Source organism: Pieris napi, chromosome 10 (assembly GCF_905475465.1).
Source record: "Pieris napi chromosome 10, ilPieNapi1.2, whole genome shotgun sequence".
Lineage (NCBI taxonomy): Eukaryota > Metazoa > Arthropoda > Insecta > Lepidoptera > Pieridae > Pieris > Pieris napi.
In genome coordinates, this window is record NC_062243.1 from 188881 (window position 1) to 207391 (window position 18511).

The following is an 18511-nucleotide window of genomic DNA, read 5'->3' on the forward strand; positions in this document are numbered from 1 at the left end:
TCCAAGCATACTTAGCGATAAGACTCGACTCTGAATGTTATCTTAAAAGTAGAAAATTCGCGCATGTGTCAGAAATAAATGGGCTTAAATAATGGTATATTTGTCGCAATATAAATTAATCTAAAAATTTCAACACTTCATGTTAATAGCAATCAGGTTAAAATTAATAAATATTAATAAGTTACAAAATCTATGGATTTGATTGATTGTGTACACATGATAAGTCTTGATAATGGTAAGAACTTTTAGCTCATAGGAAATATTCGATAACAATAAACAAACAACGATAGCACAAGATATTAAAAATGCCGTACCTACAAAGTCAGATATAATTTTGATAGAACTAATACTTAATTTAGATCCAGCCTACAAGTGATTCCAAATAGTGACTCTCAAATATTGCAGCATCACGTATCGAGTGCGATATATCAGAAGTGTCCGAGTGGGCATCAATTGCGGAATGAGAGTCATTAATTCGGTCCTGAGTGTGCCCGAAGACGAGCGCTATCTATCTTGCAAACGCTCTTTTATTGGTTTTAATTCATTTCCTGATAAAAAGCTCACCCTGAGCTTTAAAAATGGAACCTAAACGGCATCAGATCCATTATATGAAAACATATCGTAAACATGTGTACATGGAGGTGTAGTAAGGAAGTAACTTCTCGCACAGTTCACAATTCACGAAACAACATACTTATGCTTACGGCAAAGTAGTCGTATATTATAATAATACAATGAAATAATATGTACACGTGTAATTTTGACTCTTTTGGATATTATTATTACTAAGCCTTCATTGCTGATACCCAGTATAATATTTAACACTTATTTAAGTTAGATAAAAAACCTAATCTATACATCATATGACCCCTTTTAGGTAAACAGCGTGTCCTGTGACACATAGGCCTCTTCCAGCTGCTTCCATTATTTTCTGATTAGCTCTTCTTGTTCAAGTGTTGCCTCCAATTCTCTTTATATCGTCTGCCCATCTCTTGCTCTGTCTTCCTATTTTCCTTTTTCCACCGCGTGGTTGCCATTCTGTAATTATAATGTAGAGGACGTTACCATGTTTCTTTCCATTCCTCTTTGGCATGTTCAAGTCTGGCAGCCGTATGTGACACATGGTAGGATATAATACAGCTATTACAAAAGTGCAAAAGAATATGGAAAGGCACTATATATCGTTGTTGGATATTAAAGACAAATAATTCTAAAGTAAAATTATTATTACATGTTGCAATTATATTATAATAAATAGCGTTCTAAAGTTACCAAATTTATTTTGATATGAACGAGATTGAGGGCATCGAGTATAAATCAATGTCCAACTGATTATCTATTACTAATTACTGTCATTAATCGAGTAAATTGAACGTGTCCGAGGATAGTTCAGCTATAGGGTCTTGTTTAATGTTGTAATATGTTAAATGTAGGACCCAGCAACTCTGACAACAGTTTTTTATCCGTGGTGACAAACCCAATTCTCCACATAAATAGCGGGTAGATCTGCAGATTTCTTTTTGAGATGTACTCCACAACCTAGAAAGCCCACAAAAATCTAAAAAGCAATCAATGTTTTTCGGAAATTTTGGCTAACTTTGTGTGAACTAAAATCGCGTAGGATCGTTCCCCCGTATAATAAACATTGTAAGTTATCCCACAAAATGTTTCCTCTAATCTTCTTGAAGGGAAATGATCCGGAAGAATGAGATTTTGGACGAGATACGATGTTTTGTCATTATACAGCTACTCGATGCTCGTGTAATGGAATTTCAGAGCACAAGGGAGACTTAAATATTAAAAATGAATTAAAATCGTGAATTTAATTCGTGAGTATAAGAACGGTGTTGGTTGCAACCCTCAACACTTAGGTTCAAATATTCAATGTGCAGCAACAACATTATTATTTATATGTGCGACATTGAACCTCATACTTTGAAAATGTGAGCGGTATGTCTTGAAGCTAAAAATCAACTACGAATCAGTCCAAAGTCCATTGAAGAGATTCGGGACAAATACAAGATTTTTAAACAAAACAATACGCAGTAAGAAATATATAATTTTCTATAGATATAGTATCCAATTGAATTTTTTTTTTCACATTGAACATAGAACAAGAAACGCACTTGAAAGTTATGTAAAAAGTTATCTTTTTAACTCGTTTGTTAGAAAAAGCTCTCGTTAAAGAAATAGAATTACAGTTAATTTTCTTTTCATACAATTTGTTTCTATTCACGGTTAGTGAATGCGGAATAAACGTTATTAAAAGTTAAAATTGTTTCTTTTTAACTGAGAGAACTTTACTAGACCATTATGAGAATTAAGTACAAGTTTGTACCTACTGTTTTCTGAAGTTTCACTACTAAAATGAAATTACGTTTAAGTGTTACTATTAATCCTTAAATCTATATCTATGTAAACAGCTAATTATACTAAGATCTTTTTGAATGAATCTCATACAAAAAAAAATTCATTACACTTTACACTAATCTCTAGTTTAAGATTAATAATAAAAAACCGGTGCAATAATAGATTTATTAAAAAACTAAATTAGTTATTGACTTAGGGCGGAATCAGTTCAAATAATGCTTGAAATTTAATGGACTGTATCTAAATTTGATCTTGCTTAACGTCATGAGAAGAAATGATAATTAAAGAAATTGACAATTTAAGAAGATACCAGCCGGCGCTTAGTAGCAATTGAGATGTGGTGCTATCATCGCATGGTCTGTATGAAACGAATGTTCATAATCGAGTTGGGATGTCGAAAAATCTTATGCAAAACATTAACCAAAGGAAAGTTGCGTACCTGGGCCACGTGTTGACTGCTACCACCTCCCACAAATAATTATAATGGGTAAAAATCCAGAGTAAACGGCGTGTTTGTAGAAGAAGGAAATCATGGATTTGCAACGTTAGCGACTGGATGGGAAATTGCGACTTCGGAAGAGTGGTCCTGTCATGTCGCCCAGGACATGACACGCTTCAAGAGACGGTCAACCTCAAGTAATCAAAAGGCACTAAAAGAAGAAAAAGAATGAGAAGAATAACAAGACAATTAGTTGTAATAAAATATATTCAACGTAATAGTCAATTAATATCGATAACATGCACCAGGTTTTTATTGACTGCCATTACCGATTTTTAGGATTGATGTATGTTGTGCGAGTCCATTTTTTATCGAAATTGGCTAGCAGATGTTTAATGGAGTATGTCGGTCAAAACACATTCGACCGGCGACCGCATTCAATAATACTCGTTCAATTTTAATTTCGACTCAAATCGAAGGCCCTCCAATTTGAAAGCCTTTTTACGCCTCATTCGTCTGTTCCAATCAAATCAATTACAGGCCGAGCGATTTTCGTGTACAGACGTTTAGACAAACTATATGCCGGCTTTACGTTTTGTTTGATGTATGTTTTATTGGGAACTTTTATATGTTATTTATAAGAACAAAATTTAGGTTTACATATGAAATTGGCGTTTGACCTCAAATATCTTAATAATTTTGGCTAGACATTTCAAATTCAATTTTTTACAGCTATTAACTCGTTCATTTGTTTTTAGAAAACCATGATTAATTTCATTTTCCCGTTTAATTTTTTTTTCTTTGCTTCACCACATTAATAGAATAGAAAACATAAAATATCGCGTTATTTACGAGTACGAGTTCCATCGTGGGCCAGTGTCGCAAAAGAAAACACAGTGTGTTTTTGGTTCCAACGTATTCGTTCTGGAAATTTCGACCTGCAGAACAAGCCCCGTGGAGGGCCGGAGACCAAATTGCCGGGGTCGTTCACTATAACTTTCTTCAATCTGGCCAGATGATTACTGCATTTTCAGCAACTGCAAACCATGACGGAAAATATAGCTGCTAAACAACCAAGGCTGGTCAATCGCTCTCGGCCACTGCTGCTTCACGACAATGCTAGACCAAGCTAGCATAATATTTTTTGACAAGCTAGCTTTAATTGGAATGTCTAAGACATCCACCGTACTCACCGGACCTTGCTCTAAAGGATTACCATTTTCTTCGAAATTTGGATAACATCTTGCAAGGTAAAAAATTCAACTCTGATGGGGCAGTCGAAACCGCCCTCAAAGATTTTATTGATGCCGGTCCGAAGTGTTTTTTAGTAAAGGGATCAATGTGCTACCTATAAGATGGCAAAAGTACATAGATAGCAATGGTACATACTTAGATTAATTAAATATATTCTATATTAAAAAAAGTGCGTGCGTACAAAGTACACATGCCAGAAGTGAAAATTTTTTGGAAAATTATTTTTTAACTCTTGTTCATATTTATACAAATCTAAAACTTTAGAGACTTAGAGGGAGGGAAAAAGGAAGATATGTTAGAAATTTAATGAAATTAATTGTCATTAAAAGTGTCGGAAATTAATACAAATTATAAATTTATTTTTTTAATTTATTTATTCGATAATAAAAACACGTGGCATATTAATTTACAATTCGTCATTTGAGATTTCAATAATTTATTTTGCATAAAATTTAAATACTAATATTTCATAAATTCTATTTACGAAATTTTAATTTCAAAAATAGAATTTCTATAAGGTAATTCACCCTTCTCACTCTCTTCCAATCGGTCTCAATTTATCTCTCCCTTTTCTTTGACAACAACGCTGCACATCTTCGTGACGTTCCGTAAAAATTTTACCCTCATGCGCCTAAAGAAGTTTCACTTAAAAAATCTACTTTTTGATCCTCCCATACAAAATGCCAATTTCATATGAAGGGACCTAATATATTAATTTCGACTCCTTCTAAAATATTTTGAAACAGCAGCTATTCTAGAGAAAATCCATAGATAGAGTATTTGAATTGTAAATGTCACCAATAACTTTTCATAAAAACTGAAACCTAATTTAGAATCCCTTCCGTGAAGGTCCTCCGTAGCATACCCTTTCGAACATTCTACCCTGACCCATTAAAACGGTAAACCCTGTTAGAATATAGAAGGTTGGAAGTTTAATTGGTCAAATTTGTGAAGGGTCTAGTCGTACCCTCGCTGCGTTGGAGTGCCTGTATGATTGATACTTCTCCCAAATTTTAGGAGCGCACTATTTACCCCAATATTTTACGAGGAAGTTGTATTTTTACTATACAGTATTAATATGTTGACATAAGAGTTTATATTATTAGATAGATATTATGTTACTTAGTAATTATTATTCCAAGCGCTTAAGTACCCAGCAATACAAAAATCATTGTTAAGAGCAAATGCAAAAATTAACATAAAATATACACTTAGTGAGAGTTAGAGAGTGTAGAGGGCAAGAGAATTTGAGACTAACTAATAAACATTTTTTTTCGTACTATTAAGAAAACCGTACAAAAACATAGAAAAGCCTGTCCCACTAGAATAACATTGGCTACCTTTAATAGAAATTCCTTAAATGTCCGGGAAGGTTCGGAATCAGGTTTTTCATTAAAGGGAACATCCGATCCGAAAAAATTCCTGCAGAGAGTAAGCAATATCTGAGAGCTGCTTGATCAATACTCTCTATGGATAAGACAACTTTGTAAAAACCTTGCTTAGGGTTATTAAGCCTTAGGTAATTTAATTCTGAAGTATTTTTACTTCTTTTACATGTATTATTTTAATCAGTCAGTTCATATACCTAGAACTAATAAGTATACAAATAATGTCGTTGAAATTTGTTAATTATTATTATTATTTAGATTATATCACCAAGTATGATAGCAGAGGTTTTATGTTTATAGAAAAATCTTAGGGAACTTCTTAGGTCATTATATAATAGGTATTATAAGTAAGAATCAGTACAACGTGTGTGCGCGTAAATGTTGCAAAAATGTTCTAGTTGATTGATTAGAATATTTACCTTGTGATGGATAGACACGCTTATCTAATCCGATTAATTGGGATTAGGTTAAAAATATTAAAGTTTATGCAAACATAAAAGTAGGGCAGACACGCCGACCACGCAAAGTAAAGTAAATTGTCATATGTTTTCTGTAGGCAGACTGTCTACAGATATTGCGAGTCGCATAGCAAAGAAAAAAGTTATTTATATATTAAGATTCTTTGGTATCTAAGAGTATATTTGAGAATTTGATACCGAAACCGTGTTAGGCAAAGTTATAAGATTCATCACTAACTGCGCACGCCACGATGTTTATTGTTCAAGTCGCGAAAATTCTATTTTTATATTGATTTATTAGTTTACATCTATTGTAGTGTGTTAGTTAAGTGTGTTATATTATGTTATTTTAATAAACCTTATTATGTAATAGTGTTATACCGTAAACTTATACGGCAAGGTAATATGTATTCTGGTAATAAATTGCTGGTATAGCTTGTTTATTTTAATATCAGGCCGAATTAACTTGAAATGAATCCCAACAGTTATAATCCTGCAATTAGGTAGACAACAGGTGAAATACGATCAACATAAATCGTGGAATACTCTACGAGTTTATGAAATATTCGGAAGGTTGTGTATATTCTGTAAGCGAATGGTTGTACGTTGTGTAGGTATATGGCAGGAGGTGATGTATCGTCTCATTGTTGGGACGGATGCTCGTAATTATGAAGGCTGTGTGAAAGGTTTCTGGTAAAGCGGTGCGTATTTGTTCTCATGGGATTACGTTTTAATTGAGTTTAGTGTTTGTGTAACGAACTGAGTAATTGATTATGTAAATAATTAAGCGTGACACGCTCAGCTGTTTATGCGAGCCAAAAGGTTTTTATGGACCGTATGTTAAATTCGGATATTATAAAAAAATTGATAAAATAACGCTTTATTATTAATATATTTAATTTATGAGTAAAATTTCGTCTTGCGTTGTCACGCGACATGATGCGGCATTTTTTTTCATCAACCACATAAACGTGCCGTTGCAAATATAACGTAATACTAGTTAGATGTTAGATAGTAATTTTTTTTCGAGTGTACTCCTCCCTCAAGGGCCGGCAACGCACCCACTAAAAATGGGTGTCTATGGCTGTGATGACTGCCCTTTTTGCGCAATCCCGCATAATCATTTGCCCCCCCTTTTAAATAAAAAAAATACCAACAGTGCTGAGCAATGATGTGAAAGGTGCGTGAAAAGTTAAGGATAATACAAACGTTTTTATAAAAATATTATATTATCTTTTGAATAGTAAATTTTTCAAGCTTGAAGTGTTGTTTGCTTGTACGTACAATTTGTGTGCAACCTTAGTATACCAGAAAGAACGGTTCGGTGGCGGTTGAATGCAAATTTGAACCACCAATTTTTCAAAACCAAAAATGACGATCGGCCGAGTCACAAATAATGCATTACCCACAACAAAATTAATAAAAAAGTACCTATACGAAAACTTAGCATCCAAGAATTCAAAAAAAGAACGATGCACAATTGACATGCCCAAAAAAATTACTCTTACTTCACTCTATGGTTAACGCCTCAAACGAAATAATTTTAATAGTATTTGATACGTCATATGAACACGTTTTTAAAGTGCAAGCTTCTAATAAATTAACAAATTAAATCTTAAGAACAAGCAAATATACACGAGATCTTTTTAAATTATAGTGTAATTACAAAATTACAATAAATTAACCTTATATTTATTCATATTCGAAACATACAATTTGAGTATGTTGACTATTATGGAACAGGAATACTATAATAATAATAACCAGATCAGGAATGGATACTGAGCTAAAACATAATAATAAAAGCCTTTGTTCAGATTGGGTTACAATGTAAGTTAGGAATATGGTTTAGGATTCGGTTTCCAGCCGTGTGTCGGTGACGATAGAGGTTTGGTTTTGGATCATGACCAATTTAATGAACATTATTTTGTTCGATTGTTACGATAAATCACATTGCATATTCTGTGAATTAAAAAAAAAACGTCATCATAGCTTTTTTAAGACGTCAACACTTTGTTCATGGATAAAAGTCTTAAAATATATCATGATAGAAATTGTTTTCATAAAATATGAAGTTCCCCTTTCAAATGTGATGTTCGTCTACAAAGTGAAGTTTAAAGTAGCATTCACACGTGGAGACACATTGATTGGTTTAAAACCTTTCTACGTCGATTTAGGTCTCTGAGGAATAAACTTTATATTTAGTTTTTAATATTATATTTAATTTATGTAATACCAACATACAAGTATACAGTATACAAAATATTCTTAACCTACATATTTAAAATAGTCTATACCTAATAATAATAATAATAAAAAAAATATAAATAGAAAATTAAAACAAATTTAAAAAGTGTTAGATACTATTATATTTTTTTTTTTTTTGTTTTACAAACACAAATTGCTTAGTAAAAATACACATATAATCAATAAACATAAGCATTTATTATAAATTAAAATTATGTTTGCACACATTTTTGTCATTCACCTTTTGAGCATGTAATCAAATTTATTATGGTGTAAATGAAATTTTTATAAATGTCTTAATATAAATAGCGATATCAATGACTGATGTATTAATAAAATTAGGTACGTGTGTTAGGTCCACATGGCTACTAGATTAGTTGGCGATATTACCTCCGTAGGGGCGGATAGAGCTGCGCAATGCACAGTAGTTAGTATGCATGCTCTGAGACCGACCATATTTTACTCGAGGAAATTACATTAAGAGCGTTCGGCTTGAAACGATAATTACGTATTTGAGAGCTCAGTGAAAGCTTTGCTCACAGTAACTTATTCCCTTCTAATTTAAGAGCTAGATTTCTTAAAGGAAGTTGTGTTTTAGTTATCCAATTGGATAAAATTGGTATTGGTAAAAAACCTTCTGTGATAACGTCTCTCTCGTTTTTAACGAAATTAAATTTAAACAAAATGTATTTAAATGAAAATCCTATACGAAATGAATAATTGAGTAACAAGCTAGCTAAAAACGATAAAATCGAACTGAGTCGGTATTTATTTATCAAAAGCGCTCGTTTATCAACTCTGCCCCAGTGCGGACAATCGTTTATTTTAGCTCGGAATTAAAACGAAATGTATCACTCTCCAGCGGGCAACACACTAAGTAGTTTATACTTTAAGAATACTATTTATGCAATCCTTGTGCTGCCATGCACTTCTCTTAACGATTGAAGAAATACGTATCTCACTAGATCAAGTGTTGTATAAGAGGAATCGAATTTATTTGTTTGGAAATTAATTTATTCACATTTATGAGAAAACCTTTGTTTTAGATCTTTTTAGATTTCTAGTTAGATCATAATACGGTAATTGTAATGGCATTTTAGTCTACGTAGTCATTACAAAGTACATACGTGTGAATAGTGGTTTTGTGATACAACTCTTAAAAAGTAATTCTATCAATGGTAATTGTAATTTAGTGAAAAAGTTGCAATAAAAAGTTCTTAGTGCCAATTTTCTCAACATTCGACAACGCTTAAACAATGAAAGCGCCGTCTGCACTTCACAGCATTTCCATCCATGAATGGTTCGTTACCCGCATGGAATTTCGATTTTGCCCATTACGTTCTTACGAAAATTGCGAACAGCTCCAAGAAACATTATCACAGTATTAAACTAAAGCGTCACGGCTCATGCCGTACGAGTTGTATAAGTCAACACGAGTAATAAAGAGGATTTAAGTCGAAACAGGTCCTCATAGGCTTAGCGACTTCGCTAACTACCTCTTTGATAGCCCCTAAAGCCTTAATCTACTTCAACTTGCTCTACTCGAGTTATTAAAGCTTACTTACACAGTTTCTTAAGTACATAATTTGTCCAAGTTAAATAAATATTAAGTATAAAACTTGTATTATTTGATAAGTTACTTAAAGAGTAACTAAAAGTTACAATAAGCTCCTCGGTAAAGTGATAGCAATAAATACTTTTAAAAGCCGAGTTTAACTTTATAAGTGCCTCATACAACAACATAATGACAGAAAAACTTGGAGTTCTATATTGTTTATCAATTTAAACTTGACCAAGTTAAAACAACTTGTGACATAATAAAAAGCACTGTGCATTTTCAATGAAAACAAGGTAATTCATTTCATGAATAGTGAAACGAGAAATTCAAAATTATCTCGAAGAGTTAGTGATATTGAGTGAGCGTCTTGAACTAAAATTGAATAATAACTCGTCGGGCGCAGTGTATTGCATAAAATATAAGGTCACACTGTACCGTATATTTCTGAGACAGATTGATATTACATCGCGCCAATCCAATAGCTTATTTTATCATATCTTTTACATTTTAGAATAAAATTACACTTTATTTTAAAACCAATTTAAATTCATTAATCCTATAAAATATGATTTTGGGTGCACATCCCCCGTGAGTCCTGAAAATAGTCCTTAGGATGTTGGTGGTGTCCGTCTGATCGGCGTAAAAGTACAATAAAGATTGAAGTTTTGTCTTAGTAGAATTGTACACATAATATCTCTTACATATTTTGCCTGTCTCAAGAGAGAGCCTCCATGGGTGAATCTGCCCGGAGAACATTACAATTACTACAGGAGACCTTTCATAATATTAGTTTCTAAATGATTATTTGGTATACTCAGCACCTTAAAATATTGAACTTTAAAGCAAAAACTATTTCCATTAATAGAAGATTTACGATCGTTCCGATAACACTTCATTGCACTCGAGACACGGTGCTAAATAGTAAATACAAGTTCAGAGTCGGTGAACGATAAAAATCCTCTAGAGATCGACTCTACAACAAATGTTCTGAAGTGAGTGAAGATTTAACTCCTCCCAGATGCGCTTTAACATCTTACAGCTATTGACATTTACGACTTACGTGAACTTTTTGTAGATTCTATAAATTGTGTTTTTAGACTTTTCGATGTTGTATCATAGGCACAAGGCTATTTACAAATTCTGATTCTGATTGTCGATTTTCTGATTTCAGAATTATATTCTTCTACTACTATTTATTTAATTAGTTCAAAATTGCTAGTAATGTGTATCCTAAATTCGAAAAAACTAGGCGTTTTATTTTGTTCTCTATACAATAAGTCTCACGTTATACTTAATTAAGATTTAATTATAAAACAGCGAACAGTAAATAATGGTTAAATATCTTTGTGCCCAATATTGAATTTATGTTTTTGTAATGTAGTTTTATTAATTGAAATTAATAAATTAAATAACATATAATTTTAATAAAATATTTAGATGTCCTATATTTTTTAACATAATGTTTTTACAAAATATTTTAAAGAAACCATTTCTTTATGTTAAATTACATCTATAACAAGCAAATACTATGGTATCATTATATTAAATGAGAAAGTTTCTCGGTATTCTAAATAACCTTACTGATCTACAAAATGGCTACGGAGCTACGGATTTGCTACAGCAAAGGAAAAATATACTTTGACAAAGTAGTTGTATATTTAAAAAGGTTTTCGTGTGGATAATTAGTTTTGACTGTATTTGTACTGTCATATTTATTATTAAGCTGCTGATACCAAAAGAGGTATTAAGGGGTAAGTGTTAGTATCATTGCAGTTACCAAATGTAAAACAAATAAAATAATGTAAAGAACAAAAATATAATGTGAAATAGGGTTTTAATTTGTACCATGTCGGTTCGTGCGCAATTAATAAAATCACCCGCGAGCCTCTAATTCACTGAGCGAGATATATTCTGTGTGCGAGTACATCAATCCATTCCGCTCGACTATTCGTTGCATTTAGTGACGGTTCAAAGTAAATAGATTGTTACAAATTGTACTGAATTTTAAATACAGGGTATTTTCTTTTATTAACCATACAAATATATTATATTTACAAGTGTAAAAGTTTAACGATATCTATAACTAGGAGGAATGTCGATGGAAATCGCAATGGGCACACCTGTTTTGTATTGCGACAGTTTGTGTGTGTTAAGAATAAAATTGTGTTTTTGGTATCTATAAAACATATTTTTACGGCTGCACTATTGTTGTGTTTCTTAGTTTAGAAGACCATTAGTATAGTATGAAAGGCGAATAAGAGATAAATAATTATGTTTTGTTATAGATCTTCCTCGATTTGTGGGTCCAGGCTCCAATGTGACGGTAGCTCTGGGTCGAGAAACAACCCTCACTTGCAAGGTGGACAACCTTCAATCATTTAAAGTAAGTTTCTACTATTTCGTAAATTTCTTTAATTAGTTTAATACTTGTTATTATTGATTTCACAGTTTAACCCTTACTATGGTAATATTTGGTCAAGGTACAAGGATTCTTACCTAGAAACTTGTTTATACAAGACGTATACATAATCAATATTTTATAACTGCAGCTTTAAAGTATCGACAGCAACGTGCCACAATAACCGTACTGTATATTATTTATCCACCACCATTACATCAGAAAAATAAAGAAGAAGACATCAATAAGGACAACAATAAAAGTAAACAAAGGCGCTCCATGTTACAAAAATTAATATTATGCACATTCAACGTTAGATCCCTATCATCCAAAACAAGACAATTAGAACTCAACTATGCACTAAGAGAAATCAATTGGGATGTTATAGGGTTAGCCGAAATAAAAAGGATGGGTTGTAGTATTGAAGAATATGAAGATTACATCTTCTGCTACATTGGGGAAACGTTAGGACTTCATGGAGTAGGATTTTTGATAAAAAAGTATTTCAAAAATAATATTGTAAACTTTACGGGGATTTCAGAAAGAGTGGCATTCATAAAATTAAAATTTAAAAACTTGTCATTAACACTTATTCAAGTCTATGCTCCCACAGAAAGTGCAGCCGAAGAAGAAATCCATAGGTTTTACGAAGATCTTAGGAGAGCTCATGAGTCAGCTGACAAAAACGTAGTCGTAATGGGAGACTTTAATGCCAAAGTAGGGATGCCGGGTCCTTACGAAAGAGGAATAATGGGCAAATATGGTTATGGTACAAGAAATCTAAGGGGTGAACGCCTTATACAATATGCCAATGAGTATAAGCTATCAGTGCTGAACACATTCTTCAAGAAAAAACAATCACGCAAATGGACATGGGTATCTCCTGACCAAAGAACAAAAAACGAAATTGATTTCATACTGAGCAATAATCCAAAATCTATAACCAATATGGAAATATTAGGAAATGTTAACTTCCCATCAGACCACAGAATGCTGAGATGTTGCCTAACCCTAACATCCCCAAAGATGAGTCGAAGATCATTTTAAAAAACAGTAAGCTCACTTAAGACTAGGGCAGAAATAACAGAATATATCCGAAACCTTGAGGAGAATTCGAAAGCATTACATGATAGTTTGGAGAACAAAATAAACATACAAAAACTTAACGATAACATAGAAGAAATAATTTCAACAAGTCTTAAATTAGAAAACAAAACAAACAACAAAAAATACTTAAAAAAGATACATTAGAACTAATTTCAAAGCGCCGAGAACTAACTTCTATAAAAAATAAAACTGTAGTTACAAAAGCTCAAATAAAAAACATCTGGAAACAAACCTACAAAGCAATCAGAGAAGACTACGCCACGTACAGGAAAACAATAATCGAGGAAAACCTAGCAACGTCCAGAAGCGCAAAGCGAGCATACAAAGAATTAAATACACACAAAACATGGATTCAGAGCCTAAGAAACAGTCAGAAGAAAGCAATAAATAGGGAAGACATCCTAGAGCTTGCAACCAACTTTTACCAAGAACTTTACAAAAAACAACCAGAAATCACAAAAATTGAAGAAGACAACGTATATCCGAGAACGACTCATCAGGAGCATATGGATACAATGATCATGCCTATAAGTAAAGTCGAAATATTGCATCACATAAAAACCCTTAAGTCAGGAAAAAGCCCGGGGCCAGGTAACATAACCAACGAGGCCCTGAAATTTGGAGCACCTATCCTAGTTACATATCTGACAATACTTAATATAATAATAATATAAATGGTAATAGAACGAGAGGAAGTTCCAAAACAATGGCGCCAATCAAATATAGTATTGCTGTACAAAAAAGGCAACCCATTAGACATTGTGAACTACAGGCCAATCAGTTTGGTATCCGTAATATATAAATTGTTTTCATCAATAATACTAAGCAGAATATCAACAAAAATTGACAATAACCAACCAGTAGAGCAAGCAGGCTTCCGCCCAGGATATTCTACTATCGACCACATCCACACTATCGAAAAAAAAAACTATTTAACAAACCACTCTACATAGCATTTGTAGACTATTCGAAAGCGTTCGACAGTATAACGCATACATCCATATGGAAAGCGCTTAAAAATAATAAAGTAAATGAAAAATATATAAATATATTACAGAACATATACAGCAATAGTGTTGGTAGAATAAAGCTAGAAAACAAAGGCCGAGAAATTCGAATTGAAAGAGGTGTAAGACAGGGTGACCCACTTTCCCCAAAATTATTTATAGCAGTCCTCGAAGATGTATTCAAAGGTATAGAATGGAATAATAACGGCCTCTGGATACGAAACAAACATCTTACTCACCTTAGATTCGCAGACGACATAGCCGTCTTCAGTGACACCGCTACAAAATTAGAAAAAATGCTCCAAACATTAGACAGGGAAAGTCAAAAAGTCGGGCTTTACATGAATACCACAAAAACAAGAATCTTATCCAACAGTGTGTGCCAGCCAATCAGAGTCGACAGTAAACCTATAGAATATGTTAACAACTATGTATATTTAGGAAAACAAGTATCTTTCGATAAGAACAGCAGTGAAAACGAAGTAGATAGAAGAATAAACGTGACTTGGAAGAAATACTGGACCCACAAGGAAATTCTGAAAGGAAACTACACAAGAAGATAATGATGGATTCAAATATTTTACCTTGTCTTACATACGCAAGTCAAACGTGGGTTTTCAGCAAGAAAACAACTAGAAAAATCCTGTCTTGCCAGCATGCAATGGAAAGAAGCATCCTAAAGTTAAGGAGAATAAACAAAATAAAAAATGTTGAAATCCGTAAAAAAACCAAACTTACAGATGCACTGGAACAAGCTCTAAGGCTAAAATGGAAATGGGCAGGTCATATTGCTAGAGCGCGGGATAAAAGATGGACACTAGAAATAACAAAATGGACTGGACCTACTGGAAAGAGACGTATAGTACGACCAAGGGAAAGATGGACAGATGACATTGTAGAACTAGCGGCGGAAAACTGGATGGATGTTGCACAAAACAAAGAAAAATGGAAAATTATGGAGGAGGCTTTTACCCTAAAAGGGGCCATACAAAAACCAGATATAAAAAAATAATAAATAAAATCTAACCTAAATTTTGTTAAAACTTACTAACTTAACTAATACTAATAAAATATTAAGGAATATAAACTAACAATTGTTGTATGTATGGATTAAATAAAGCTTTAATAATAATAATAATAATATTATTTATAGAAAGTTAACGTCTTAAAATACCGAATGAGTCCAATTTTTGTATCGATCGATTTGATAATTATAATAATAAAAATCAGTATGATCGAATATGTTCCATTTAAATATTTTGTGATAGTTATCAGGATATTAGCTAAAATATCTTATGAAAAATCCAAAGATCGGGCCGCCGCGTCGTGAATATTCGGATATACGTAGATAGTTTAATAAACATAATATGTCGATAAATGTAGACAACTTACGAAAAATATGCTATTATAATCTTTATACCCCGCATATCAACAAACAAATTATCCATTAACAACGAGATTAATCAATAGAAATAAGAAATAGTGTTCTTTATTACTTTAAGTACATTTTGGATTCATTTCTATTTCTTTTAAAATGTATTTATTTATTATATTCACTCTACATCATGATTTATTTGTCATACTAACATTACTCACAAATATCAGATGAATAAAAAAAAATTATAAATGTTATACGTATTTCGTAAATGATACCTTTTCTAAAACCAACGAGCGTTAGATTTTTGGTAATTCAAATTGTATATTGTTTTACGCGCGTACTACATATTTAAAATAACTTCTTTTAGTGATATAAACGCAAATTTATTTAAATATTAACACTGCACGACGATTCGAATGATTTACAGCTGTCACTTTAAATTATTAAATATACATATTATAAGAACGTTTTTCCTCTGAGGGATATAGTAAAAGCACTTTCGAAAATTATAGTGATAAAAACACTTAGTCACGGTGTTCCAAAGGGAAATATACTTTTATAAAGAAAAACAACTGTTGTTTTCCTCTTTATATAACATCAAAGGAAAATAAAAACTCATTAACATCAAAGTGGAGGACAAAGCATTTATCAGCTATGAAGAGACTGAATAAAACATGATCACTGGAAAATGGTAAAGGGACAAAAAAATGCCACCATTAATCACACACAGGCAAAACAGTGGCGGACCTTAATTTATAACGGAAATTGACCTTTGTGAGACGCCTTCAATAGCAGATAAAGCTCGATTTTGTAAAGCAACTATATACAGGCACCGCAAACATTGCTAACAATAAAAACATAGGTTTCGTTTTACATTAATTAAACTGACACAGTCATTTGATACGATCGTTTATTTTAAATAGTTTTCAATCTGAAAGCGATAATTGGTGAAAATAATTGTTTGTTCATTTAATTCGTTATTTTAAAGGAACAATTTTCAAAAATCAAAGGCTACGTCTAAACTCATTAATTGGATATTGATTGCAAATGGAATACAGCTAAATAAAAATAGCATTTTATGTTGCGGTGATGGTTTTTGGCTTAGCGTGTTATTTCTTATTTACTGGTAAATTCTTTAAGTACTTGCTCAGAATAAATTAAGTCAGTATTCAGTGAACATGGACTAAACGAACATTTAAATTGAACAAGTTCTTTACAAAGCTTTTCACAATTGCCCACGTTTTAAGATCAGTCTATAACACTCCAAATAAAGCCATCTTCAAACGACATATTCTATGGTTCCTAATGAACCCGACATCAGGCTTTACTTTATATATTTTCAATAAACCAAACCTTATTAACAATATTTTTTGTCGATCATTTTACCTAGTACTTATAAAAGTGTAAATTACGAATTTCTTGTTAATCATATTACAATACATTGATATTTCAGGCATTAGCATGTTACGAAATTACAAAGTATGTGCTTGTAGGTGGCGTGGTTGCGAGTGGATACGCAGACAATCCTCACAATTGCTGGCCACGTAATCACCAAGAACCACCGCATCAGTGTCAGTCATGGAGACGGTTCCTGGAGCCTTGTGTTACGGGAAGTGGCACCAGGCGATGGCGGACGATACATGTGCCAAATAAACACAGAGCCCATGATGAGTCAGCTGCATTTACTCCAAGTCGTCGGTAAGCGTTACTCGTAAATCTTCACAACTAAAACGGTAAATCCAGATAAGGATTAATTAATGTGAAACCTTTCTAAAAAAAGGTTATACAATGATTACTAGTAGCAGTGTTACTTGTTGAACTAGTGGCTTTAGCGTGCGACTCTCATCCTTGAGGTCGTAGGTTTGATGCCTTTGACACAAAAATTCGACCGCGTGTGTCAATGTCTAATTACCTACTTGCCTATTAGATTGACAAATTATCATGAAAAAGATATAGAAATGTAAGGCCCAGACCTGTAATGGTTGTAGCGCCACTGGATTTTTTATACAATGGTAATGTTGACTTCGCCCCACAATTTAAGCTTACTTCAGGTATAAATAACTACACATACTAATTTATTTCACAAGATACACGTTAAGAAACTAAAAAGATATTACTATGCAATGCAATACAACATTTTATAAATTCTTTGAATAACTTTATTTTATAAGCATGCTTTCAAATTCATATATTTTAAAGAATTCTATAAACTTGGTTTCTAACTAAATCTAAGATTCAAAAACGCTAGTTTCTCAACAAGTAACGGTAGTTGACTTTGCAAACTCATTCAGTTCAACCTCTCAGACTCTTAGATCAAGATTTTCTTTTCTATTCAAATTCAAAGTATATTCGTCAGTCTACATAATTATGTTTAATTTTTAAATGACATTTTTATAATTATAAATACAATTAAATATTTCAAAAATCTTCTGTTTTGGTTGAGGAAGACATTTCTATAACTGTGGCATTTTAGAACACAATGTTTGTTCAGTGCCTCCGGACATTGACGATGAAGCAAGCAGCAGGGAAATCATCATAAAGGAAGGTGAAAATGCAGCCATGCAATGTGTGGCGTCTGGTACTCCACCTCCGTCTATCGCGTGGAGGAGGGAAGACTCACGGCATTTCAAAATCGATAATAGCACTTTAGGTGAGGTACTTTTTAAGTCACAACAGTTTCCAAAAAACGGTATACAATCCAACAAATAATAAATACTAGTTTTTATCAACTGCTTATTTCAAATTTAAGTCAATACCTAAAAAAATTGCTTACTTTTATCAGTATAATGCACGTACATAATGTAGATGTCCACAAGAATTATAAAACAATTCTTCCTTCATAAATATATTCGTTATGCTAACAAACTGCCTCCAATAAGTTATCTTTGAATTAATTAAAAAAAATTA

General features: G+C 32.5%; 1 protein-coding gene across 1 annotated transcript in view; it reads left to right on the forward strand.

Annotated features, from left to right (window-relative positions):
- LOC125053321 (lachesin-like) overlaps nucleotides 1-18511 on the forward strand; it is a 36412-nt gene that overhangs the window by 8001 nt on the left and 9900 nt on the right. The window contains exons 2-4 of the mRNA XM_047654642.1: nucleotides 12000-12097; nucleotides 17098-17302; nucleotides 18096-18254. Of these exons, the coding sequence (XP_047510598.1) occupies nucleotides 12000-12097; nucleotides 17098-17302; nucleotides 18096-18254 (462 nt within the window). The remainder of the gene's footprint in view (nucleotides 1-11999; nucleotides 12098-17097; nucleotides 17303-18095; nucleotides 18255-18511) is intronic.